General features: G+C 43.3%; 1 protein-coding gene across 1 annotated transcript in view; it reads right to left on the minus strand.

Moving 5' to 3' along the window:
- Window positions 1-796: 796 nt before the first annotated feature.
- nuak2 (NUAK family, SNF1-like kinase, 2) overlaps window positions 797-26,014 on the minus strand; it is a 40,989-nt gene continuing 15,771 nt past the window's right edge. Inside the window, exons 2-7 of the mRNA XM_052034938.1 lie at window positions 23,485-23,605; window positions 17,121-17,272; window positions 12,552-12,617; window positions 7,987-8,106; window positions 5,711-5,843; window positions 797-4,870 (exon numbers count right to left, since the gene is read on the minus strand). Of these exons, the coding sequence (XP_051890898.1) occupies window positions 3,771-4,870; window positions 5,711-5,843; window positions 7,987-8,106; window positions 12,552-12,617; window positions 17,121-17,272; window positions 23,485-23,605 (1,692 nt within the window). The 3' untranslated portion in view covers window positions 797-3,770. The remainder of the gene's footprint in view (window positions 4,871-5,710; window positions 5,844-7,986; window positions 8,107-12,551; window positions 12,618-17,120; window positions 17,273-23,484; window positions 23,606-26,014) is intronic.

Here is a 26,014-nt window from a genome sequence, read left to right on the forward strand (position 1 = left end):
ACCCTTAATCTTCTAAACAAGGGAATACAAGATAAATCTATGCAATCGGCCCTCATACAGTTAACCCTTTTGGGCTAGGTGTTATTTTGGTGAAGGCGTGTTCCACCAATTCCAAGATCAATCCATCCTTTCTGAAGCACAGTAGACAGATCTCTTAACAATACTTGCATTTTAAATATTAAGTAAACATAAAAGTTTGTGTTTTCTTTCCAAATGCAGCTGAGAATGGAGAAAGGGAAGAGTATCTGCTGGTCGCTACAAAACTGTTTGAGGAATGACACCCACAGGATGAAGCAGAGCTACTGGAGAAAGTGGGCAAACACACTGCCAGAATTGAGGGAGGTCATCTGTCTCAGGAATGGCTGAGGAGATCAGTTTTTCTCCCCATGCATAAAGAAATTCATGAGTCCATAGCATTCCTTATAAGTTATGAGGGACTTATTGGGTAGATGTAGAGTACATGTTCCTACTAGTGAAGCAAAAATTGAGGATCATAGGCAGATGGTCACTGTTTCAAAAGATTCAGGAAAAGCTTCTTTCCTCAAGAGAGTGAAATTTGCTAAGGCAAGAAGAAATTGAGGATGGATTTAACAGGAAATTCAGGATAGAGAATAAAGGATATGGTGATAGGTATTCACAAGTCTCCTCCTAGTCACTAACCATGCTGAGGCAAAGGAGGTTTCATTCTACGGAGCACAACCTCAGTAAGGTTCCACACTTGCCATATACTATGTACATAACCTGGTTACTGAAATACCATTTCCTACACTTTAATAAAAAGAGAAAAATAATCAGATTTAAGGCAATATCTTTTATTGTGGCAAATGGATTTTAACCATCTAAAAAAAAATAAATTAGCAATTTACAACAAAAACAAATCACAGATTTCTTCAGTCTGACATTCTGTTTGATACAAATTACTCAGTAATTCAAGGAACACATGTACAAAGCATGTAATCCACAGCAAGTAGGCAACAAGGCAATGTATCGCATTGCCCCAGGAGTTTCAACTTCTGCAGCTGGGGCACAAGCGGGTCTCATAAAGCATGCAGGGTGAGAAATATTGGTATAAACATGATCACTCTATTCTCCCTCCAATTTTTTTTTTAAATGGTCCTGCTCTTTGCTTGAAGATGTAGGATCAAACCCCAGCAATGGATGGATGCCAATATGGCCCTCAAGATCTTGCTCAAATAATCATTTTTAAGTTTGCGTCTGGATGTTGGGCTTTAGTAGCACAGCCAAGGTATCCTGTCCTCACCCCTAACTACACCTTCCAGGAAGTGAAGTGTGGGGGGGGGGGGGGGCGGTGCAATCAGCTGACCTTAAGTAATAAATCCCCCTTCCCCTTCATGCCAGTGATTGGGGTTACTTCAATCCAAGCCAAGCTGGCTCAGCAACAAGCCATCAAAGTGTGGTCCTGTGTAGCAACAATCTTATTGCTATGCTTGAGGATTGAGGGAACTGATAATTTCTCAGTATCTCCCCTATTTTCAAGTGTGGCAAGTCCAGAATAAGGGTAAAGTAATCTGAAAATTAGAGTAGACTGCTTGAGGTGATGTTGGAATGCAATTTCTGAGACAAACGGTAATGGAAATCTGGAACTCCCTCTCCCAGGAAGATTAAAATCTTCCCAACAAAGATTGACAGATATCTTGCTGGGCAAAGATGCTTAGTGTTATAGAGATGTTAAATGACAGATCACTACAAGCTAACAATGGTAGGCAGAGTTGTGGGGCTGAATAGACTATCATGCTTATATGCCTTTGCTATTGTGATTTTTAAATATTTCTTTTTCCTTACAATTGTTAGCTTATCCTCTTCAAATCTCCTCAGCACCTCACATCTCCTGTCAAGGGGCCAAACAAACTGATCATCTGTTCATAGGGGTTCAAGAGTGTGGTAAAGAAATGGCCACTAGGAGGGCTCACAACATTGGATAATATTGCAACAGCTCTCTGCAAACACCAAGAGGCAATTTTACTCCAGACCACCAATATTTCTCCATTGCACAAAAACAAAATTGACAATTATTGGCATATCACAGCATCGTTCAAATTTTTATTTGTAGAGATTAATTCACATATCAAAATGGGTTTTGACATTCTTTTTTCCCAATAAATTCCATACTGGTCTACCGAAAATCAAAGAAAATAAGCTGTTGCTCTATCATAAAGTAAAAAGTTAACTGGACAGACTGGGAAAGGGGCTCATGGTCAAATTTCTGCCTGTTCCTTTCCCCACTCCCCTCCTGCAGGTCTGCCCTTCATTTGTTGAGTTCACATGAGGGAGCTGGAACTGGCCAGTTGAAAATGGACACAGCAATGATGTCCAGTTAACCTTGGTTGCCTCACATAACACACAAAACATTCACAAGGGAACAGAAAGGAAATTAGAGCACTGCCCCAGGCTGACTTTATGATCCTTCTCTCAGTGAGATCATTCATGCTGAATTTTGAACATCTAGCTTTTTAAAGTCACATTGACGTGAATGGGGGGTGGTTGGGGGTCAGGGATGGTGGATTTTAACCAATAGCACTCCCAAGTGGGATTCAAGTACTCACTCAAAAAATAATTCACCAGTCAGAATAACATTCATTCAGTCAGAATGGCATGCAACACCACAGCATATGAATACAAATTAACAGTACAACAACATATTCCTGGAAGGGAATGTTGAGGAGACACCACAGTTCCCCCACACCCTATCCCCTTAACTTCCCTCAAAAAAAAACAAACATCCAAATCCAGAACATTAAAAATAAACTTTCAGTATTCTGATTGTATCTCAAATGCCAAAACTTGCCCAGCGTTAAGATGAGTCAAATAACACTCATCTTGGTGTTAAATCTTCCCCCAGGGAAACAAACACAATTTTCTTGCTTTAATCAACTGGCTTCCATTGCTACTTGAAGATTATATTCATTTTTATTAACTAGTAGAAAAAAAATCTACTTCATTATAATAGTAAACATCTTCGGACTTCATTTATTTACATACAACCAAAAGTTTGAGACAGAGGGAGAATAAAAATAAATTAACTCGCAAAATATATACATGTCTGACACATAAATAGTAAACTCATTTCTCTCTCAGTACAATTTTCCTGTACTTCAATTTTTTTTTGGCAGACACAGTTACGGCAAGTACACAAGGTATCCATCAGCTGACCAGTGACATGGCCATTCTCAACCAGCCTAATGCATTGTGAAAATGCAAGCTGTCGATGGAGCTTTATTTTGACACAGTAAACAGATGGTGGTATTTTATTACCACGGAAATTCTCAATCACTTCCCCTCCTTTACATTTACTTGGTAAGGGAAGGGGTGGGGGGGGGAAGGAAAGCCTTCCCTCTTTCTTTCCTGCATGTTACTTCCTAACCTTACCTCTTAGTTTATATTCACAATCTTATCAACCACCTTTACACAACATTTCTCCCTCCTCTTTCAGGCTTCACAGTGCAAGGGATCCACACGTCTTCAATACTGGGTCTGATCCCATTTTAGGGATCCTATGTATCTGTTAAAGCAAAATGTTCTGCTGGATTAACAGAGGAAGAAATATCTCCTTGCACAATGCCTTGGCTGTCCGACTTTCCCTAACCTTTCTTCACATCCTAGAGCTACGATATTCCTTTTGTGTTTTCTTTTCCTCTTACCCAACTTTCTAACCTCAACTGTACATCTGGCCTGTAATCTTCCTGCTCACATCACATAAAGAACAGTCATTAGGACTCAGGGTGATTACACAGCCACTGAAATTGTCCCATTCAGATCAGCTTATTGCAAATTGCCACAGCCTTTTTGTAGACCTCCGTCACATTATCGAGGTCCGTGAGGGAGAAGTTGCTGTCAGCCAAGTGGTCAGCGAAGCACTTCATCTTGCAAAGGCGTGGCCTGCAGTCTGACTCCGATCCATCCAAGTGGAGCAAGTCGTCGGCGGAGACACAGCTCCTCATTTGGCTACGTTCTTGCCGGCTCTCGGGTAGGTCGAGCCTGTCAAAGGACTCCGAGGAGAGGATGCTGTCCTCGCTCACTGCACTCGATGGATGGCTCCTATTAGACGAGAGCCTGATGTCAGAAAAGGCCAGCTCGTTGAAGGACCCCAGACTCTTCAGAGTAGCACTGCCCATCGCAGAGTCTGTGCTGCTGGAGGAGAACTTGCCGTTCCTTTTGAGGATTCCTTTGCGCCGGGATGTAGGGTCTTTGGAGCTGTCACACACATCACTCTGGGCTGCAGAAGTGGCCGTCTCAAAGACAGAGTTCTCACAGTCCAGCAAGTCTGTTGACTCACTCTGTTCCGGTGAGGAATAATACCCAGATTCTCTCTTTGCAGGCTTCTTCAATATCCCTTTCTTTGGTGCAGGGGCAGTTGGGCTGTCCTGTTGTCTGCTGGGTTCTGCTGTGGACGTGCTCGAGTCTATATGAGCAAACACAGTCTCCTCTGCGGGATGACTGACATTGCCCGCGCTGTGAGATCGATGCTCATAGTTGTTCCTTTTCTTTAGTATCCCTTTCGGCCTCTTCAGTAGCGACTTGCCTGGGCTTTCTGAAGCCCCCCCTTCCTGCAAGGAGTGGGAAATGTCATTCTCCTTCTTTGATTTCTTCAGTGATCTCTGCCGCTCTAGCGGCGAGCTGTGCTGCTTGAAGAAGCAACGCACCTTCGAGCCACTCTCGAAGACGATGCGAGATGACCGTTGCATCCAGTCCAGAGTAATGGTCACTGGCGATTCATAGCCCCTCACCGACTCCATCTCACAGACTTGGGTCTTGTAGCCCCAGTTGACCCACCAGTGAGTGGCAACATCTTCAATGGTGGCTCGACGGTCTGGATTGACCATCAGTAACCATCGGATCAGCCCACATGCATCTGCAAAACACCCACCAAAGGTACATCAGTCACGGAGATTTCTGACTAACGTACAACCACCAATACTGTGTATTTATATAATTAACCCAATCAAACACAAGATTTTTCCCCACAGGAAAATCAACTTGTAATTTGTATCAGATAGTTAGGAAAGGAGACAAAATGCTTGGGTAATGTGGGCTTTAATGAGCTGTCCAATAGGAGAGCAAGGTAGAGAAGGGTAGGCGGGGAGTTTTGGAGTTTCAGCCCCAGACAGCTGAAGGCAGTGTTGCTGATGGTTGGGTAAAGGAAACTGTATTAGAGGGCCAGATTGCCTTTGCTGTGGCGTGGCGAGGCTTGAAGAGATAACAGAGCTGGAAGAGGTAAGAGGTGGGGAGAAGATGAGACGTCAGAGGGATAGGAATTATAAAAAGGCAAGAATTAATTACACCGGCCCTGGGTGATCAGGAGGGGTTAGTGGGCACGAGATTTATCACTGTAGGCCAGCAGTCGCAAGTGTGAAGGGTGAACAGGACTTGGGGAAACAATACTGTAATGGTGAACATTAGTTCATCTGCTAATCAATTAGAAACTCCAACCTTTGGCAAAGTGCTGAGTGCAAGGTGCAAGGTTTAATCCCTGCCCTGGGCACGGTTGCTGATTTTAGCTGGGCAACAAATTCTGTCTCCCCTTAACCTTATACTGACAGAAACGAAGGAATTCAATAAGCCTCCATTGTGAACAACACAGCCTGCCTATATTAATACTTCCAATATTAATCCATGACTATGATATTTAATTGGTTATATAGAACCTTGGAACATCCTGTAAGTTACAAAAGGAACACACGTCTTTGTTTACCTGAAGGTTTGGTTGGCTCACGGTATTCACCATTGGTAATCTGTTTGACCAGGTTTTTGTAATCGTGACCATCAAAAGGCATGGTACCATGGACCAAAGTATAGAGCAGTACACCCAAGGACCAGCTGTCAACCTGTCAAGAGCAGCAAAATAATTGTTAATTTGGAAACCAACTTAAGTTGTTTGGTGAATGAAAGAAACCCTTCCAAGTATAATTCCCTCCCAAAAGATTTGGTGCGATCACTACACCTCCCTGTTCAGCTCTGCAGCCCCAGCTCAAACCCCTGTGAAGTAGATAATAGCAATCTTCAGTATAAACCATGCATAAAGAGACTCGTTGACCCACGGGTAGGGGTATTTCAGTGTTATTTTGTCTGCACCTACCAACTGTTGTAATTGTTGTATCAAGTTGGATTAATAGAAGGGGTTAGTAGGTTTGCTTAAAGCTAACAAAGTGTAAAATGTCAGCATTTGTCTTATAAAGGAAAAGCCCCCTGGCTTTAATTTCCCAACACTCTATAATATGATCTAATATATTGATATATATTCAGCCAAGATTGCCCTTTATATAATATGAATCTATTCCAACCTTAGCTGAGCTCACATAGAATAATAGTTTTATAGAATTTCCAATACATAAACAGGCCATTTGTCTCATCAAATCTATACCAATGATTATCCTCCACATGATCCTCCACCTATTTTATTTCATCTCATCCTATTACCACATCGTTTCTTCTTTGATACTTATTCACATTCAAATGAATCCATGCTCTTTAGTAGTGAGGTCCATACTCTAATCAGTCACTGGGCTGATTTTCTCTACAGTTCCTTATTGGAATTATTCTTGACTCAAGTTTATAACTTATAATTAAAAACAGAAAATGGTGGAAATACTCAAGTCAGGCAGCAACTGTGGATAGTGAAATAGAGTTAACGTTTCATTAGAAAGGTCTGGTGAAAATATTATCTTAAAATGTTAACTTTTCCTCTCTCCACAGATGGTGTCACACCTGCTCAGTATTTCCAGCACTTTCAAGAGAAACAAAGGACTGCAGATGCTGGAATCTAGATGAAAAACACGATGATGCTGGAGGAACTCAGCAGGCCAGGCAGCATCCGTGGAGAAAAGCAGGCGGTCAACGTTTTAGGTCAGGACTCTTCTTCAGGACTGAAGATAGGAAAGGGGGAAAGCCCAGTATACAGGAGGGAAAAGCAGAGTAGTGATAGGTAGATGCAGGTAAGAGATAGTGATAGGCAGGTGCGGGGGAGGAGGGGAGAGCAGAGCCACTGGGGGATGGATCAAAGGTAAGGAGGAAAAAAAGGGGGGGTGGGGGGGGGTAGAGAAAAAGATAGGGAAGAAGAGGCATGGGTGGGGGGATTACTTAAAGTGGGAGAATTCAATGTTCATGCCATTAGGCTGCAAGGTTCCAAGACAGAAAATGAGCTACTGTTCCTCCAGTTTGCGCTTGGAATTCTCCTGGCAGTGGAGGAGGCAGAGGACTGACATATCCTAGCCTCTCTCTTTTCTACCCCCCCCCCCCACCCCACCTTTCTTTCCCCTCCTTACCTTTGCCCCATCCCCCGGTGGATCTGCTCTCCCCTCCTCCCCATCACTTTCTCTTACCTGTATCTACCTATCACCACCCTGTGCCCACCCCACCTCCCCTCTTTTGTCCACCTATCACTGCTCTGTTTTTCCTTACTATATCTTGAACTTATCTTCAGTCCTGAAGAAGAGTTCCAAAATGTTGACCGCCTGCTTTTCTCCACAGATGCTGCCTGGCCTGCTGAGTTCTTCCAGCATTGTTTTTTTTTGTTACACAAGGTTTTTACAATTATGTTTAAAAAAAACACATTTGGACAGGTTCTTGGATAGAAAATATTTAGAATGATATGGCTCAAATGCAGGCAAATGGAACCAGCTCAAGAAGGCACCTTGGTCGACGTGGATGAGTTGGGCTGAAGGGCCCATTTCCCTGCTGTATAATTCTATGATTCATTTTCTGTTTTTAATCTCAGACTTCCAACACCTACACCTTTTATTTGCTCATCTTTATGGCCTCTAGTTGTGGATTACTCAAGCTTGGATCTCCTCTAGAATTGGTTTGGGAGCTTAGGAAGATCGTTGGTGCAGTGTTAGAGGAGGAGAGGCTATGACTGATGGGAATTCACTACTGGGTATCACCACAGCTCAATAGGCTGAATGGCCTCCTTTTGTGCTACAATTGTTCTATGATTTATTCCAAGGAATCATTAAGGGGTAGGGCACTCACCTCAGGACCCCGATAGGGGCGCCCATTGACAATCTCTGGAGACGCATACAAGGGGCTACCGCAGAATGTCTGTAAGAAACGGTCGTGGTGGTATAAATTGGAGAGACCAAAATCAGCAATCTGGAAAGGAAAAAATTAGAATGTTAGAAATCCCAACGTGGTTCAGGCTTCATTAGTTCATCTCTTGCAATTCTTAGTCGCATTGAAAATTCTAACGTCAACCTTGTGTAGGTGATAAGTAACACGTACGTGTATACAGGGTTGCTAAAGGACTCTAAACCACCAAACAGTGCGATTGCAGTATGTTTACTTAGGAGGAGGTTTATGTGCTTGGATCAGATCAAGCCAAGGGGAACTGACAGATGGTATGCGTGTTATTACGTTTTTTTTTATATATCAGAGCAAGTGAAAGTAGGAGAGGCTAGATCCTGGTCTGGACTCCACAGGCTCCCAGAGGATCTTTCTGGCCTAGTTTCCAACACACTAGTCAGGCACAGGGCCAAGAACAGTTCTTTTTCACTTTCATACTTTCTAAAAAAGCAGCTATGACTGGTTTAATTGGATAAACTGGGTGGAGGGAGAGCTGGTCCTTATTGTTATCCATTTGCTATGGTTCCACCACCAACTACATCCACCCTGAATGATCACACCTTGTTGGCAATTCCTGAAAACTGAGGCCGGAAGGTCATTTTCGCATTGGGGGACAGTAGATGCCAAGTCAGGTTCTACCTGGCATATTCATCACGAAATATCATAGCGTCATACAGCATACAGCATGGAAACAGCCCGTTCGGCCCAACTGGTCCATGCTGACTAAGATTCCCATCCAAGCTTGACCCATATCCCTCTAGTCTTTTCCTATCCATGTACCTGTCCAAGTGCCTTTTAAATGTTGTCAATGTACTTGCCTCAAACACTTCCTCTGGCAGCTCATTTCATATCTATGGGTGAAAAAGTTGCCCCTCAGGTTCCTATTAAATATGTCCCCTCTCACCCTAAACCTACATCCTCTATTTCTTGATCCTCCAATCTTGGGAAAAAGACTACATTCATTCACCTTACCTATGCCCCTCATGATTTTATACACTTCTACAAGATCACTCCTCATTCTTCTCAGGTCACAGGAGGTCGGTAGGCAGGGGGATCCCACGCTGCTTATCACCACCTCTTTTTCCAGGGGAAAGTGGTGAAGGTGGCTATAATTCTCTAGCTGAGATTAGTTTGGCAGCAGTGACCAGGGATCAAACCTTGACCTCTGGTATGTGTGGCTCAGTAACATACACAGCCCTATTCTTACTTTGTAAGCCATTAGGACTTCCTAAACCTTCCAACCCATTCATGAAGTCAGAGCACAGAAAGAGGCCTTTGGCCTCATGATATTTTGGCAGCATTCCTGTCAGTAAATGTCATATAGTGAAACTGATAAAATTCCCTCCACTCCACCTCTAAGATGGTGCCTTATGAAGGGACCTATGAACATGAATTACCCCCATAAACACAGATTCTATCTAGTCTGCCTGCTCTCACAGCATCCTCAGATTTCAGTATTTTTATATTTCAAGTCATATTAAAAATTAACTAGTAAATAGAGTAGCAGAGTGAACTTTGAGCAAAGGTCATGGGCCTCGAGATTAGAGAAAAAATATAAATGGCTTCGGAGCGTGTAGAGGTCAAAATGTCCAAAGTGGCAAAAGTTACAACTCACACAAACATTAGTTCTGTTATGGGGAATTCCACTTGAAGGGCAAAAGTACATCAGAACATACAAAACAGAGGTGGAGGAGGCCATTCAACAGCTCATGCCTGCTCCACCATTCAGTGAGTATAGCTGATCCTTTAACACCATTTTACTGTACCAATTCCCCAATATCCTAAAACCTATCAATCTGTTTCTTGAATATACCGAGCAACCAAGCCTCCATAGCCCTCTTGGGTGGAGAATTTCAAAAGATTCACTGTCCTCTGGGTGAAGAAATTTCTTCTCATCCTAGTGCTGAATGACTGACCCTTTATGCTGAGACCATGAATCCTGGTCTAGATACCACAGCCAAGGGAAAACAACATTCCAGCTTCTATCTTGTCAAGTAATGCTTCAATGTGATTACTCTCTAGTGTTTCAAAGAATAGGTAATAAAGGTCTTGTCTGCTTAATATCCCATCCCTGGAATCAATCTGGTGCATCTTCATTACATTTCCTCATCAGAAATGTATCCTTTCCTAGATAGGGAGGTCAGACTGTACACCATATTCCAGGTGCAATCCTATCGGAGTCCACATAATTCCAATAAGACAAATCTTCATACAGTTTTCCTTGTTGTAGTTACATTTTAAATTGTCAGTTACTTGTGCACAAGGACACCCAGATCTCTCAGAACACCAACACCATTCATTGTCTCACAATTAAAAATATTCTGCTTCTCTACTTTATTGCCCAAAGAAGATAGCCTCTCAATTTTCCCATAATGTTCTAGCTGTCATGTCCATTTGTTAAGGGACCTGCAAATCAAGATGCAGTGACAGACATTTAAGGTGGTATTTCAGAATACACAGAGTGGATGCTTTGTTACAAGAAGGAAGACAAAAGATCCATTGGGGAGATCCTGAATCAGAATCAGGTTTATTATCCCTGACTTAGATGAAGTGAAATTTGTTGTTTTGCAGCAGCAGTACAGTGGAAAGACATAAAATTACTATAAATTACAAAATAAATAGTGCAAAACAAAAGGAATAACCAGGTAGTGTTCATGGATTCATGGACTGTTCAGAAATCTGATGGCAGAGGGGAAGAAGCCGTTTCTGAATCGTTGATCTGAATCCACTACCTGAAGTTAACCAAAAAGAAAAGTTATAGAATCAACCTTAAAGAAAAATAGTACACTGCTGTGCATAGATGGGTAGCAGGTCAGAAGACTGGACAGAATGCAAAGAAAAGATTAATAAGGAAGGAAAACTTAGAGTACAAGACAAAGCTAGCCAGAAATATGAAGAGACGGGAAGAGTTTCTGCAGATAACTGAAAAGAATAGGTGTTAACAAACTGAGTATTGGTCTTATTAAAAGCAAGTCCGGGGAATTGATAATGGAAAATGAGGAGATTAGAGATGAATTTTTACATCACTACAAGTAACATCCCAGAAATAGTTGTAAATAAGGATAATTGGAAAGGAGGAAGGAACTCCGAGTCCTGATGGACTTCATTCTAGGGTCTTAAAATCAACACATCAATTTTAGCCACTTTTAATTTCCCAAAATTCCCTAGATTCTGGGACAATTCCAAGGGTGGGCCTTGGAAATTGATGCTGTGACCTCAATTTCCTTACACACACACACACGCACGCGCGCGTAAGATCCTGTGGTGTCTTGACAGGGTGGATGCGGAGAAGATGTTTAGTCTCGTGGGATTATCTAGAACTAGCGGTCACTGTTTAAAAATAAAGGGTTACTCTTTAAGGCAGAGTTGAAGCTTTATTTCCCCTCTCAGGAAGGTTCTGAGCTTTTGGAAATGTCTTCTTTAGAAGATGGCAGAAGCAGATACTTTGAATATTCTTAAGGCAGAGCTGGATAGATATTTTATAAGCAAGGCATGAGATGTTAGTGCAGTTAGACTGGAGGGTGGGGTTGAGGTTACAATCAGATTAGCCATCACCATTAAATGACAGAAAAGCCTTGACGGACTGAATGGCCTACTTCTCTTCCTATCTCATATGTTGGAGAGGGAGAGAGATTTAGAGGGGAGGGGGCAAAAGACGGAGATAGCAACAGAGCAACTGAGAAAGAAGGTGGGGGCAAGGAGAAAGAGGAACAGAAACAAACTCACACATAGAAACCAAACCAAATCAATGGCTATAAAAGAAAACTGGAGCACTCAACTTTTGGCAGAGAATTTGGGTGGTCTTTAACAATAGGTAGCCCTTGATAACAAGCAGTTGTGACCACAGTTTTAATTCTAATTGGGCAGAGGCTCTGTATAGGTGGTCCTTAATGATAAATCTATACACAGGATGATTTAGTAGTTGGAGGGGGTGGTGAAGAGAGGAAGTGAAATTGCCATTACGTTGAAGAGATTTTTTTAGACAAAAGGAAAATGAATAGATTGGGTAACTGATCAGGATGATTGAGTTTGCAAGTGTTTGTATCAGTTGCTAAGAGACAATATGTGTTTGTTACATTGCCATTTTATGGATCCCATCACAAAACAATCTCATTATTGGTTTGCAGGCGATGCAAGGAGGCAGCAGCTACTATTTTAACCAGGTTTAGCCATGTAAGTGGAACTTATTGAACAATAGAGTGCTGCATCATTGAAGAGGCAGAATCAACGAGTGAAATAGATCAGCATCCTGCACGTGGATCCTCCCCAAACTAAAAATGATATACCATGGGTAGCAATGAAAACCTTACCCTTCTTGGGGATTTTTAGGGATTGTTAATGTTCCATTACATAATCTGGGGTACAATACCCTCTTTAGATACAGATTCCTCTGTGTATAAAGTAAGAGATTACAATTCCTTTATCTTGCAAACATTGCCAACATATACAGCCCTGGTGAAGTGGGTGCTTCTCACCTTGACATTGCCAGTGGCATCTAACAGGATGTTCTCCAGCTTCAGATCCCGATGCACAATCCCGTTCTGAAAAACAGGAAGCCGAGCCAAGTCCATGAATTTTCAGTTAAGCTCCAAAAAGCTCTTGACACATTTCTGCATTAATCTGGGCTTTACTACAGCTAGTGCAAGCACAGATTGTCAGCTCCCTCTCTGCTGGGAATGAGGAGCAGTTCTAATTTGAGACGGGCTCCAAGCTCCTGGAGAGACAGAAATAACTTCATTGTCCAATTGTTCACACTTCTTTAATTGGCTTGTGCACTCTCCATGGTGCTCAGCTTGCCGAATTCAGGCAGCCAGCTAAACTTGAGCAGACAGGCATGAAGACCGGGACCTCCCCCAAAGTTCAGGATATCTACCAGCAGATCCGGGGAAGGGATCAGTTGCCCACTGCCTGTTGGAGGAGGTCCAGCTTTAGAGCTGGCATCCTTCCCAGCTGTAGTCAGAGTGCAAACATGATGGGCCCATCATCCAGCACATTTGTAGTGACCCTCCACCCACACTGTTCTTCCCTTTACTCCTGAAGGCATTGGTCCATGCTGGACTACAGTTTGGCATCTTATAGACTCCACTCAGGACAGAATGCAGGAAAAGGTAGGAAGATCCAAAGGGGAGGACAGCCAAGCCTAATCCCAGTTTCCCTAGTGTTTTCAATGCTCCAGGTTCATTCTGGAGCTTCCAGGAATTAACGTCCTGGATAACAACCCAACTTCTTTGAATCTTTGTTGATTGATAACAATTTCTTTCAAAATACATAATTCTGGCAAGGCTGGCATTTATTCTCCACCCCTGGATTCCCTCATGAAAGCTGGGAATTCTAGGAATTTGATGCAGCAGTAACAAGGAGATAGCCAAAAAAAAAATACACGTAGGCGACTGGTGGGAAAGAAGTCACAAGAGACAACCTTCAGAACATGGACCCAACCAGAACTGACACTTCCCGTGTCCTTGTGCAACACGATACATTTTCATACAGGCCTCATTCTGACAGAACAGTGGAGAGGGGAGGGGAGGGATATAGGAAGACTTCAGAGCAATAAAATTTCATAAACAGTATAAAAACAGGCTCTTTAGCCCATGAAATCTGTACCAGCCAGCAAACAGTCGTACCATTTACACATAACATCCCACTTTATTCTCCCATCAACTCCTCCCAGATTCCTCCAGCCACAGAGGAGGGAGGATTTCCAGCAGCCAAATAACCTACCAACCCACATTTCTTTGGTATGTGGGAGGAAACTGGAGCATCCAGAGGAAACCGGAGCATCCAGAGGAAACCGACACAGTCACAGTGAGAATGTGCAAACGCCACACAGATGGCACCCAAGATCAGGATCGAACCCGGGTCACAGAAGCTGTGAGGCAGTAGCCCTACCAGCTGTGCCACACCTCTTCCAGTTAGATACTTCCCTGCCCTACTACCAGGGTGCTGAGAGTAACTACAGTTCTTTCCACCAATGCTTCAGCCAAAATTAACCCAGGCGGACAATCAAACTCACAGTCCATCTCGGGTAACGTTCTGCCAAGTGGTACTTATAGTCACTGGATTAAGAGAGTCCTATTGAACCGTTTAATTTCTCGATGAATCAACAGCTTGTTTTTTCTGCATAGCCTAATTGATATTGTGTATGTTTTGAGTCCAGGTCCTAAATCCCAAACAATTGCCCATTAAGATTCTTAGTTCCCCTTGAATGAAAGTGTTTGAATAATAGTGCTGAAGGTTTCATTCTCTGAGTCCAGTTGAAAGGGAACCAGAAAATGAACCATGTCTTTCATGTGGAGGGCATGTGGGAGGCACAAGAGAATGACCTTTCACCTCTAGTATACTTTCCTCCTCTTCACCACCCTCCCTCCCCACCCTTTTCTCCACCTGCAGTCACTGTGCTTGTGAATAAGGCTCAATTAGAAACCAGCTTCATAAGATCCCCCTACGTGACATCTTCTCTTGTATTTCCCTAAATGAAAAGTGCCAAAATGCCAAGAAGCAGCACACAAAAAATATTCCCTCTTCCTTATCGCTTCCTCTTCCCCCTATCCTATTCTGTCCCCCCTCCCTCATCCCCGTGTCTCCATCCCTTCCCCAACCCATTCCATCCCCCTTGTCCCATTCTGTCCCTCTCCTCACCAGTCTATTCCATTCCCCCCCCCCCCCCATCCCATTCCGTCTCTCTATCTCTCCCTATCCCATTCAGTCTCCCTCTCTTATCACCCTGTGTCTCCATCCCTCTTCTGCCCCCTTCCTCCCTGTTCCATTCCCCTCTTCCCTCCCTCGTCCTCCTCTCTCCTTTCCCTGTTCCATTCCACTTGTTCCCCCCTCCCCCTTTCCCCATCCCTCTCTCCTCCTGTCTCCTTCAGAAGGAACACATGGGGACCAGCAGAGCACAGTTAAAAAGTACAAACTAAGCCGTGTGTCTGCTGTCCTCTCCCCAGTGCCACTTCTGTGTAGCACATTAGGAAAAGTGAACCAATGTGTTTGGACTACTACTAATAAGAAATGATTGTCTATTTTGAGCTTGATAGGTTAGGTTGCCGACATCTGTAACAATTTGTTATTTTTATTTTAAAGTGACCCAGATGCCTGGGAGTGTTTTCTGCATGAAGAATGCTACAGAAAACAAGAGAGGAACTGACGTGGGCTGCAAGTGGGCTATTGGGGGGGGGGGGGGGGGGGAATAGAACACATTCTGATTTTATGGCTTTCTCTTCTCTTAAAAGAAATACTTATTAAGTTTATATACCATGCTCATGGGCAGGGGCAGATACACAAAGCCCGTGATTACTTGAAGGGGATTTGGCCCTTTATCTTCTTGAAACAGAGGAGGAGGAGGAGGAGGAAAGGCCCAGATTATGGTAACATTTCAAACACTGTGTTGCTCTGTACTAGAGAGCAACATGGAAACAAAAGGTGGCCTTTCAGCCCCTCAAACCTGTTTTACTATTCACTTAAGTTGGACCCGATCTGTACCTCTGGCCTATATACTAATGCCCAAGATGAATGAAAAGCTATGAAATGCAGTCTTAAAAACTTAAACTGATCTCCAATTTTCAGTCTTCCCAAGAAGAATTCCTGATTTTTTTTTTACTATCCAGTGTGAAAATATCCTCTCCCTCCTTAACAACCTGGTCCTTAGATATGTTGCCAAGTTCCCGATTCCCAAGAAGAGGAAATGATTTCCCTGCACCTACCCCATCAAATCCCTTTAACATTTAAAATCACCTTAAAGAGATCACCCATCAATCTTCTCCTCTCAAGTGAATACAAGTCAAGTTTATGCAGCCTACTCACCCTGGGTGGGCTGGGTGTTGGGGGGGGGGGGGGGGGGGTGGGGTGCACAAGGAAATCTGCCAAGAGTCCTATTCCTGATCACAACTCAGTCACCTTTACAGGGAAACACATGTGGTGAGAGGGGGTGTTGGGGGTCTCTGGTGAAATACTCCTTTAACTGTTGAAAATCCTGCCAATACAAACTGTGTGGCTCACACAAGAAGGAAATCTAGATTGGACCACACCTGATACAGGAGGGAGTGGAGGGGAGAAAATACTGTAATGTTTTTTAATTATAAGTAAAAAATATTTCTTGATCTTGGATATTCTCAGCTCAGGTTTCAATAGGAACACAAAAAAAAATTTCAGCTCTCCCACGCATTCCTCAGCTTTACATTCAACACGACAATGAACTTGGCTGCATTCCTGGCGGTCTAATTACTCCCAAAAAGGATAGGGCTTGGGTTACACATGAGAAAGGGAAAAAAAAGAGAGAATACTTTGCTACGCTTGCTCCCTTTCAGAACAGACACGTCACCTTGACAACACTGTGACCTCGTACAAAGGGCTGGGTCTCAGGGGAATTTGGATACTGGAACAGTCAAGGACTTCGCTCTTTTCCTTGTTCCATTCACCCATGCCCAGACCCCACACTTCTCAAACCTAACAGCTGGATGCATCATTGCCAGTACGATCAAGTCACGTCAGCCAGAGGCAAGAGCTGGTGTCTGGGAATTCATACAGGCCTGCATCACACCTACTAACAAGCTTAGAGTCCTCATTCTATTTTAAACAGAATATTATCATTCAAGCCTGTGACTTTATCCACAAAGAATCTGGTTACACCTTAGATGACTGTTTCAAAACAACCTGGCTCCCATTATATTTTCATTAGAATACACTGCATGCCAGTTAAGGTTTTACTTTCTGTTACGTCCTCTCTGAGGCACACGGTCCTGGGATATAGTTCCAAACACAGACCTTCCTGTCTCGACAATTTAGCTTTACGTTGTGGACTGAATCTGCAAATTAACGTCGACAGGGTCAGCAAGAGTGAGAAAAAGTGAAAGGGAGCAAGGCAGAGAGAATGAAAGTGCAGCGTGTGTGTGTGCACGCGCGCACGTATGTGCAAAGTTTACATTCAGCTGTTAGAACTGTGAAGTGTTAATAACCTCTCCAACGCATGCATAGTCCATTGACAATCAATTTTTCTGCCACCCACCCAGACAGACAAGCTGTATAGCAGATGGTGCCCAATATCATACCTTGTGACAATAATAAATGGCGGACACAATCTGCCGAAAAAAGTGTCGGGCTTCTTGCTCAGTCAGGCTCTGCTTCTCATTGATGAAGTCATACAGGTCGCCTTTGCTTGCATATTCCATGATGATCACAATCTTATCCTTGTTTTCAAACACTGTAAAATAATTTGAAGTCCTTGTTTATAGAAAGTTGAAGCTGTTTGCAACATGCTTGCTGACTCAGCCCATGCTTTCCTCATTAAGATCGGACACTAATAAAACTCGGAGTTTAGGGATTCACATTCAAAGGAGTCAAATGATTGGAGGAGCTCTCAAAAAAAGGGGTAATTACTTGTGTCACCACCTGTTAAGGAGTTGCATTCCTCTGACTGGCTCTAGCTTTGAGTGCAGTGGCCCACAAGTAGGCACACACACAAAAGGCAGTAAGAGGCAATAAATATCTCTGAATTCAGGAAAACAAATGCAACAAAAACAAAAAAAAAAATCACTATTTTATTGAACCCACATTCATTTAAAACACAAACAAAGAAAATAACCTGACTGATTGCCTTTCCTTCTTCCCTCTCTACTGAATGCATACTGCAGCTCTGGTACCCAGTCACAAGTCACAGGCTGGCCTGTGTCAACTGAGACCAGGCAAGGACAATTATAAAGATGCAGCTATCACACCTTGGGCTGGCGATGTCAGATCACCCAATGACCATTTCACAGGAAAGGTCCATAGTCCCCAGTGTCAAATAGCAAAGAAAAGTGAATTAAAGCACAGACATGGGAATGAAATGACCCTGTTTTACAGTGAAAACTTGCAGATGCTCTTTGCTTACTCACTGCAGATGTTCCTCAAATTCATTGTAAGATCATATTTACGGTAGCCTACTACATATTTTCCTGCCCACCTATGTCACATCACAAGGCTGCAAGCAAAATCAGCCGCCACCCCTGTAGCATTCTCCATGTTGTTCACATGAACTAGAAATATAAACATTCCACTACACAATAAGATGATCAGATAATGTTTATGAAAGGTGGGTGACTCAAAATTTTCCCAGTAACACAGAGCAAAGGGCTAAGAAACTCCCTTTTTCCATATATAGAGAAGAAATTATTCTCCACATCATCACGTAATTCAAATGCAAGCCACTAATTTTAGCTCAACAGCAAAACAAACAATCAAAATAAAATCCACATGCAAAGTTCAGTGTCTACACTGGGAGGCAGGTGGAATGCATTCACCATGTGTTTGGAATCCACTGGTTCAAGTCAATTAGAACATTGTTAAATTAGAACTTGCAATTTTGCAGTGCTTTTAAAATAGCAACACGTCCCAAGGAGATTCGCTGCAGCATACTCGAATCCAAATCTGACAATGAGGCAAAGCAGGAGGTTTTGGCAAGGGTGAAGGTGGCTTTAGGAACACCTTAAAGTGGAGGGGCAAAGAAATTTAGTCTGCTGAAGCTGCCAATGGTCAAGGCAGGGAGCTGGGGAATGCAGAGGGAAGCAGGTTGATGGCTGGCACTACATCAGTGAGCCCTGGAACAGATATGGAGGGTGGGAGTGAGAAAAATTGCACAAGTATTGCTGAGAATTTAAAGTTGGACTATTCCTAATGTAAGCTCAGTATACAGGGAATGTGTATTCACCACGCCAAAGTGAAATTATACTTCCCACTGAAATTGGCTTGCTGAAACCCAATGGAAGAAAACTGGCAAACCTAACAGACAAGTATTTAACCCTTGCTGATGTAATACAAGACCCGAAGATTTCATGGTCAACAAAGGTCAACTTACTGGTTGTGAGTGACCATTAAGGTTGCAAACACTGAATTATTATTTTCTCTAAACTCATGTTCACTAGTCATAGGATTTTGCTTGTTGTATTGCATGACCTGTAGCTACTAGCTCATGGAAGGCAGGACGAGATGGGTGTAGGGTCCTGAAGCTTTCCAACCTATGGATCTGATGAGAGTTCTCCAATGGTCATCAAATTCAATCATTAAAACTGACAAAAGGTCTTGGTCCTGAAACCTTAACTCTGTTTGTCTTTCCATTTAATACCAGATTTGAGCATCTGTAGGTTTTGTTTTTGACTTTCATGAAATTCAATTTCTGTTACAGAAAATAAGCAGCATCCTTTGGTCAGGCACAATAAGACTGCAGACAGTTGCAGAGAGGTACGGCTTGCACAAAGGCAATGAGAATCCAGAAAACTCTCTCAGTCAACTGTGCTGTAGGGGAAGAGACATGAATGCTTTGTCTTGGATGCTAATTGTCAACTGTTAAAAAACATGCCACTTTTACGTTGAAACCTTCATTTACCTTGTCATACATTCACTTTGGCAGTTCCACCTCCCTCACTTTCAGGGAAATCACGGGAGTTGACTTTATGGTCCCATAGAGATCTGCCAGCTTTCAGACCCACTAAACCATCAGAATTACAGGCACTTGTTTAGGACACATTTACACTTCAATGGTAGTTGAACAAAGCTGCATGTCCCTTTGCAAAACGAAGTACAAGTTACCCTGTACCAAGCTCTTTCCCCAATTTATATCCCCCCTATCTTTTTTGCGAATGAGAATGATTTAACAGAAGGTGTTAAATCTTGGCCTCTTCTGATTTATGAAGTAGACATTAAAAGCACTAATCTTATGAATGACCAGGAAGGTGGGGGACGGTGGTAGTGAGTGGGGCAAGTCCACCCATGTCCTGACCAACATTCGTTTCTCAACCAACAATTTGATTCACCTGTTCCTGGAAAAAGATGTGCATTTCTATAGTACTTTATGCCCATGCCCAATGTGCTTCACAGTCAAAAATGCAATTTTTAAAAAAAGTGCAGTCATTGTTGTAGTGTAGGAAACACAGCTGCCAGTTTGTGCACAGCAAGCTCCCACAAAGAATAATATGATAACGAGCTAAAAATCTGTTTTCTTTGAGGAATAATATTGGCAAGGGTATTGGGGAGAACTTATCTGCTCCACTTCCAAATAATGAGACAATGGAATCTTTCACATCCAGCCAAGAAAACACTCTATGGCTTAAAACCTCATGTGACAGTCAGCACCTCCAGAGATCTTGTGTGTGGAAATTGGTTGCTGCATTTCCTACATCAGTGTGGTAACTACAGAAAGACTAAATTGGCAGTAGAGTGCTTCAGGATATCCTGAACTCACTAAAAGTCACTGTGACAATGCAAGTTCCTTCTTACTTGCTGTGCGGAATCACACATTGGAGATTCAGCCGTGGTGCTGGAGACCCATCAACATCAGAAGAACCATAAACCAGCGCCTTGAAAAAATGGGAGCCAGGTCAGGAGAACAAAATAACTCTGAGAAAGCACAAGTGTCAGACATAGGCCAAGTGAGGGCTTGTTTATGACAAGGAGCAGACAGCAGAGAAAGGGGACATTACCCAAACAAATGGAAACTTTCCTCATTTCCATCCAATGAAGTCATGGCAATAATAGGAACTTTATGTGATTGGAGGGATAATGAACAATGGAATGCATACTAGCGAGAAAGAATGTGAAAATTCACAAAACACTCCAACCTTGGAGAAGGTCAGCAATTTCCTCTTGGCCAGTCTTTTGTTAAAACACCAAACAAACATTAGGTTTGTGGAATTTCCCGTAACAGACAGCAAAAGAGAGAGAGAGAGAGAGAGAGAGAGAAAGAAAAGGAAAAGGCTCGTGTTTCGATCTCATGCCAGGCCTGTTCCCTCATTATAGCAACAAAAGCACTCAGAGATTCAAGGAAATGCAATCGGGGGCACTTTCTTATTGCAGCTTGTCACGATACAACCGACTCAGGGACAGCCAGTACACATCAATCACTGTCATCTCCAATTGTTTTGGAGCCACATTCACTGGGCAAGAATCATCAAAAGTGCAGCAGTGGCAGCACATTTTAACATGTTTAAATTATTCTCTCTCTCCATGCAAGATTACAGAGATGCATTTGGAATATTGTGAGCAATTTTGGGCCCCGTATCTAAGGAAAGATGTGCTGGCCCTGGAGAGCATCTGAGGAGGTTCACATGAATGATTCCGGGAATGAAAGGCTTTACATATGAGGAGAGTTTGATGGCTCTGGGCCTATACTCGATGGAGTTCAGAAGGATGAGGGGGGGATCTCATTGAAACCTACCGAATATTGAAAAGCCTGAATAGAGTGGATGCGAAGAGGATGTTTCCAGTAGTGGGAGAGTCTCGGACCAGAGGGCACAGCCTCAGAATAAAGGGATGCCCCTTTAAAACTGAGATGAGAAGGAATTTCTTCAGCCAGAGGGTGGTGAAACCATGGAATTTGTTGCCACAGACAGCTGTGGAGTCCAAGTCACTGGGTTCATTTAAGGTAGAGACTGAAAGGTTCTTGATTGGTAAAGGGGTTAAGGGTTACAGAGGAGAAGATGAGAGAATTGGGTTTAAAAGAAAATCAGCCATGATTTTTGGCAGAGCAGACACGATGAGCTAAATAGCCTAATTCTGCTCCTATACCTTATGGTCTTATCATATCGTTGCTACGCATCTGCTCCCTGCGTCGTGCAGCAACAGAGCGGTCACTTCGGGCGATGCTTGCCCAAGGCATAGTTTAGTCACTCAATGAGGAAACATTTGGTTTGGGGGGGGGGGGGTCATTGAAATTCCCCCTCCATCTCAAGTCTTTCTCCAATGCCCCTATGTCTGCACCTGCCGGTAAGGGGATCATGGGGCGAATGGGGGAGTCACATAACTGCGCTCAGGGAGGGAAGGTATTGGTCAATTTTGCCTGTGCTTGGGTCACAGGTACTAGAGGGATAGCCAATTCATCCAAGACCAGGGGTAGCATCGTGTCTTCGAAGGAACCATGTAACAGAGGGTGACACCATCCCCCACAACGCTACAGCACGACATGGGGACGAACAAGGTGGTGGCCCCGTGCATGCACAAGTGTCACCACTAGCGTTTCCAACAGCTCCCACGATGAGGGCTATTTGCTAAAGAGACTCAGGAGCACTTCATAAATCAAGCCATGCTGTGTGCTTTACAACCCATTTAAAAGCTTAAAAAAAACCCATACAACATTTTTATTCAAAGATCAAGGATGGGAAGGCTGCCAGAAGAGTTATTGGAACTATTGGAGACAGCTGTACACTTTACACAAACCAGATCCATCTCCCCCCATGGGCTATTGCTCACGCACACGCAGACCGTCTAAAATTACAGGTGAACTTTGAGCAGCCAATGAGCTCCTCACTCTAAGTATTTTGGCTGCAGTCACTGTTTTTGGGAGGGGCTGGGCAGAGGGTGGGAAAAAGCAAATGATTTGTTTTCCTCAATTTGCACCACCTTACCTCCTGAAGGCATGGAGGTTCTGTGGGTCACAGGGGGAGGTGGGTGGAGTGGAGAGGAGTTTGCAATGTGCTTTAGATGGGGGTTGGGTTCTGGTCTGGATGTGTCACCCCTCCTAGTACACCAGTTACTGACTCACCCTCACAATCTGGAATCACACACGAAGAAAGGCCTGTACTTTGAGGGGACATTCACACTGCCCGAACTGAATATCCTCTTCTTTGGTCAGGGAGGTTGTCAGTTCAGGAGCCCACCCCTACCTCTTCCCACACTAGTGTAGGAGTAGGAGACCAGCAAACCAGAGCTGAGGAGGGGGATTTGAAACAGACATTAGGCCCTTTGTTGGTGAAAGAAGGTCAGAGACTTGCGGTTCAATATCTCTTTTCACAACCTCTGTATGTCTCAAAGAACTTTACAGCCAATTAAGCACTTTGTGTGCAGTCACTGCTATGACGTAGGAAACGTGGCAGACAATTTGTGCACAGGAAAATTCCAAAAACAACAATGTTTTCATGACCAGATAATCTGTTTATAAATGTTCATTGAGGTATAAATATTGGCCAGGACACTGGGGAGAACTTGCCCTATCTTCGAAATAATGCCACACAATCTTTTGTATCTAACAGGGAGAGCAGATGTTTACATCTAGCAGCTCATCTGAAAGATATCGGAGGAGATAATGACTTCTTCAGATGCAGGAGAAAGCAACCTTTAGTTGTCTTGACCAATCAGTTCCTCAGGATTGACAGACTTGCTTCCAGTCCAATTGAGAGGACTGAAAGGTGTCTGTGCATTAATTCCTTTGAGGCATGGCCCACCAAATTTAGCCAGCAGTCCTTCCTACCCACCATCTTAAGCAGTCAATTTTCCCAGGAAAGTTAGGTACAATTTAACCCTCAGTTATTCAACTATATTGGTGTGACAAAAAATGTCATTGTTTTCTTTGGGAGTCAACAGATGGAGTGAAAATTATTCTTGGAACTTAAAGTCTCCTCAAGCCTCCATTAATAAGACAACACAAGACACAAAGCCCAGGCCTACCTTCATAGATGTTAATGATGTGTGGGTGACTGAGTGATGACATTATCTCGATCTCCCGGCGGATGTGAACCAGGTCCTGCTCATCCTTGATCTTGTCTTTGCGGATCGACTTAATGGCCACCTACAGGAACAAGAACAAACGCCTTTTAAACCAACTGAGATAGTAACTGAATTTCTGCAATTTCAAAACCATCGTTAGATCCCTCCCTGGGTTCTACTTTTCTTCCAGCTCTGTACCTCCTCCAGTACAACAACCCTCCAAAGCTTTTTCACATCTCCAATATTCGCTTTTTGTACATCAGCTATCCAAGCTCACTAAACTCCTCCATCTCTATTATTGTCACATATACCGAGATACAGTAGAAAGCTTTGAACGGCATGCAAACAAAGCTTCTCACTATCTCAGTACATGTGGCAATAATAAAACCAACTACCCTCTCTCCTTCTTTAAGGTACATCTACTCTTTGAGCATTTGAGCAGGGCACCGACCTTCTGAGAACATCGGAAACTATGTTGACGACAAAAGCTCCGAGGTGGTTGCAAGTGAACAAGGCCTTGGTTTTTGCCACCTGCAGTTCACTGTGCAGCTCCAAAAATTAATGCAGCCACAAGACCAGAGCAGGTGGTAGTGGTGATGCTTGGGGCAGGGTCAATACAAGATATCTTTATTAGTCATATGTTCATCAAAATACACAGTGAAATACATCCTTTTTGTGTAGAGTGTTCTGGGGGCAGCCCGCAAGTGTCGCCACGCTTCCGGCGCCAACGTAGCATGCCCACAACTTCCTAACCCATACGCCTTTAGAATGTGGGAGGAAATCAGAGCACCTGGAGGAAACCCATGCAGACAAGGGGAGAACGTACAAACTCCTTACAGACAGCGATGGGATTTGAACCCGGGTCGCTGACGCTGTAAAGCGTTACGCTAACTACCACACTACCGTGCAACGTCCCCTTCCTTTTAGTCAGTATGAATTTCTTTTGCTCATTATGTGCTTCTGAAGTGACTTGAACAGCTGTCATGTTAATGATACTTTATTAATGTAATTTACTGTTGACAGGATGACTTTGTTATCTGAAATAGAAACAGAAAGTACTGGAAATGCACAGCAGGTCAGACAGCAACTGTGGAAAGAGAAACAGATTTAATGTTTCGGGTCAATGTCCCCATTGTAGCAACTCAATCTGTCAAGCACCATACAAGGTCAATCAAAATACAGGAGACAGAAATAAAACACCAGAAAAACACATCAGTTCCAGTAAGAGGAAAAAAAACATCCCTGACTTTCAACAGAGCTGGTCCACACCTGACAAGTTTTTCTTGCTCTCCCTGTGACAGGTGCTCCCTGATTTGATTCCAGTATTTGTACTTTTTATTTACATAGTATTGCAGCCTCAACTCTCCTTGACAAAGATCACACCTACTTGTTTTTTTGTTGCTTACAAAGGTGCACTGCTGAGACAGTGCTCACTGCAGAATCACCACATTCATCCTCAGCAGCATAAAGGCAGGATAGATGTGGGATTCAGCCTCCCGAAGTGGTTCCAGTCCCAAGTCCAAGTCCAAGTCGAGTTTATTGTCATATGCACAAGTGCAATGAAAAACTTACTTGCGGCAGCACCACATAAGCAGAATTCACAAGAAAAACATAAATTATACACAATTTTTACAAGAAAGAACACAATTAGAATTAAAAAAAAGTCCATTTTAGTGCAAAGTGATCAAAATGGTCATAGCGTTGCTAAACTGTAGTGATTAGGGTTGTGCTAGTTGGTTTGAACCGAATGGTTGTAGCTGTTCTTGAACCTGGTGGTGTGGGACTTCAGGCTTCTGTACTTCCTGCCCGATGGTAGCTGCGAGAAGATGGCATGGCCCGGATGGTAGGGATCTTTGATGATGGATGTTGCCTTCTTGAGGCAGCCCCTCTTGTAGATACTACCAATGGTGGGGAGGGATATGCCCATGATGTATTGGGCTGAGTCCACTACTCTCTGCAGCTTATGTTTCTGCGCATTCGAAATGCTGTACCAGACCAAGACACAACCAGTCAGGATACCAACAAATTAAGAAAAAAAAAATGACAGTAATGCTCTGTTGATCAGGCAACAGGGATGGACAGAGACATTTCAGGCTTCATCAGTACTCAAAGATCATCCACCTGAAAATGTTTTAAACTGTTTCTCTCTCCACAGATGCTGTTTGATCTGCTAATATTTCAGTTCAGATGTCCAGCATCTGCATCCCTTTTGTATTTGTAAATCTCCCAGAATGGGAAGCAGCACACCACAGAACTTCAAGGGGACATCATCAAACAGAATGTGATACTCCGCCACGCAAGGAGATCGTAAGACAGGTGATCAAAAGCTTGTGTAGATGTGAAGGAGAGCATTTAAGGGCTTGGGGATGTGGAAGGAAGTGCTCAGGATTCAGATTGGAATTCCAGAGCTGATGTCCAGCAGCTGAAGTCACGGCAACAAATGGTGGAGTGACTAAAAAAAACAATCAGAGATGCCTCAGGAGACAGAAAA

The sequence above is a fragment of the Pristis pectinata genome, chromosome 20 (genome assembly GCF_009764475.1).
Source record: "Pristis pectinata isolate sPriPec2 chromosome 20, sPriPec2.1.pri, whole genome shotgun sequence".
Classification (NCBI taxonomy): Eukaryota; Metazoa; Chordata; class Chondrichthyes; order Rhinopristiformes; family Pristidae; genus Pristis; species Pristis pectinata.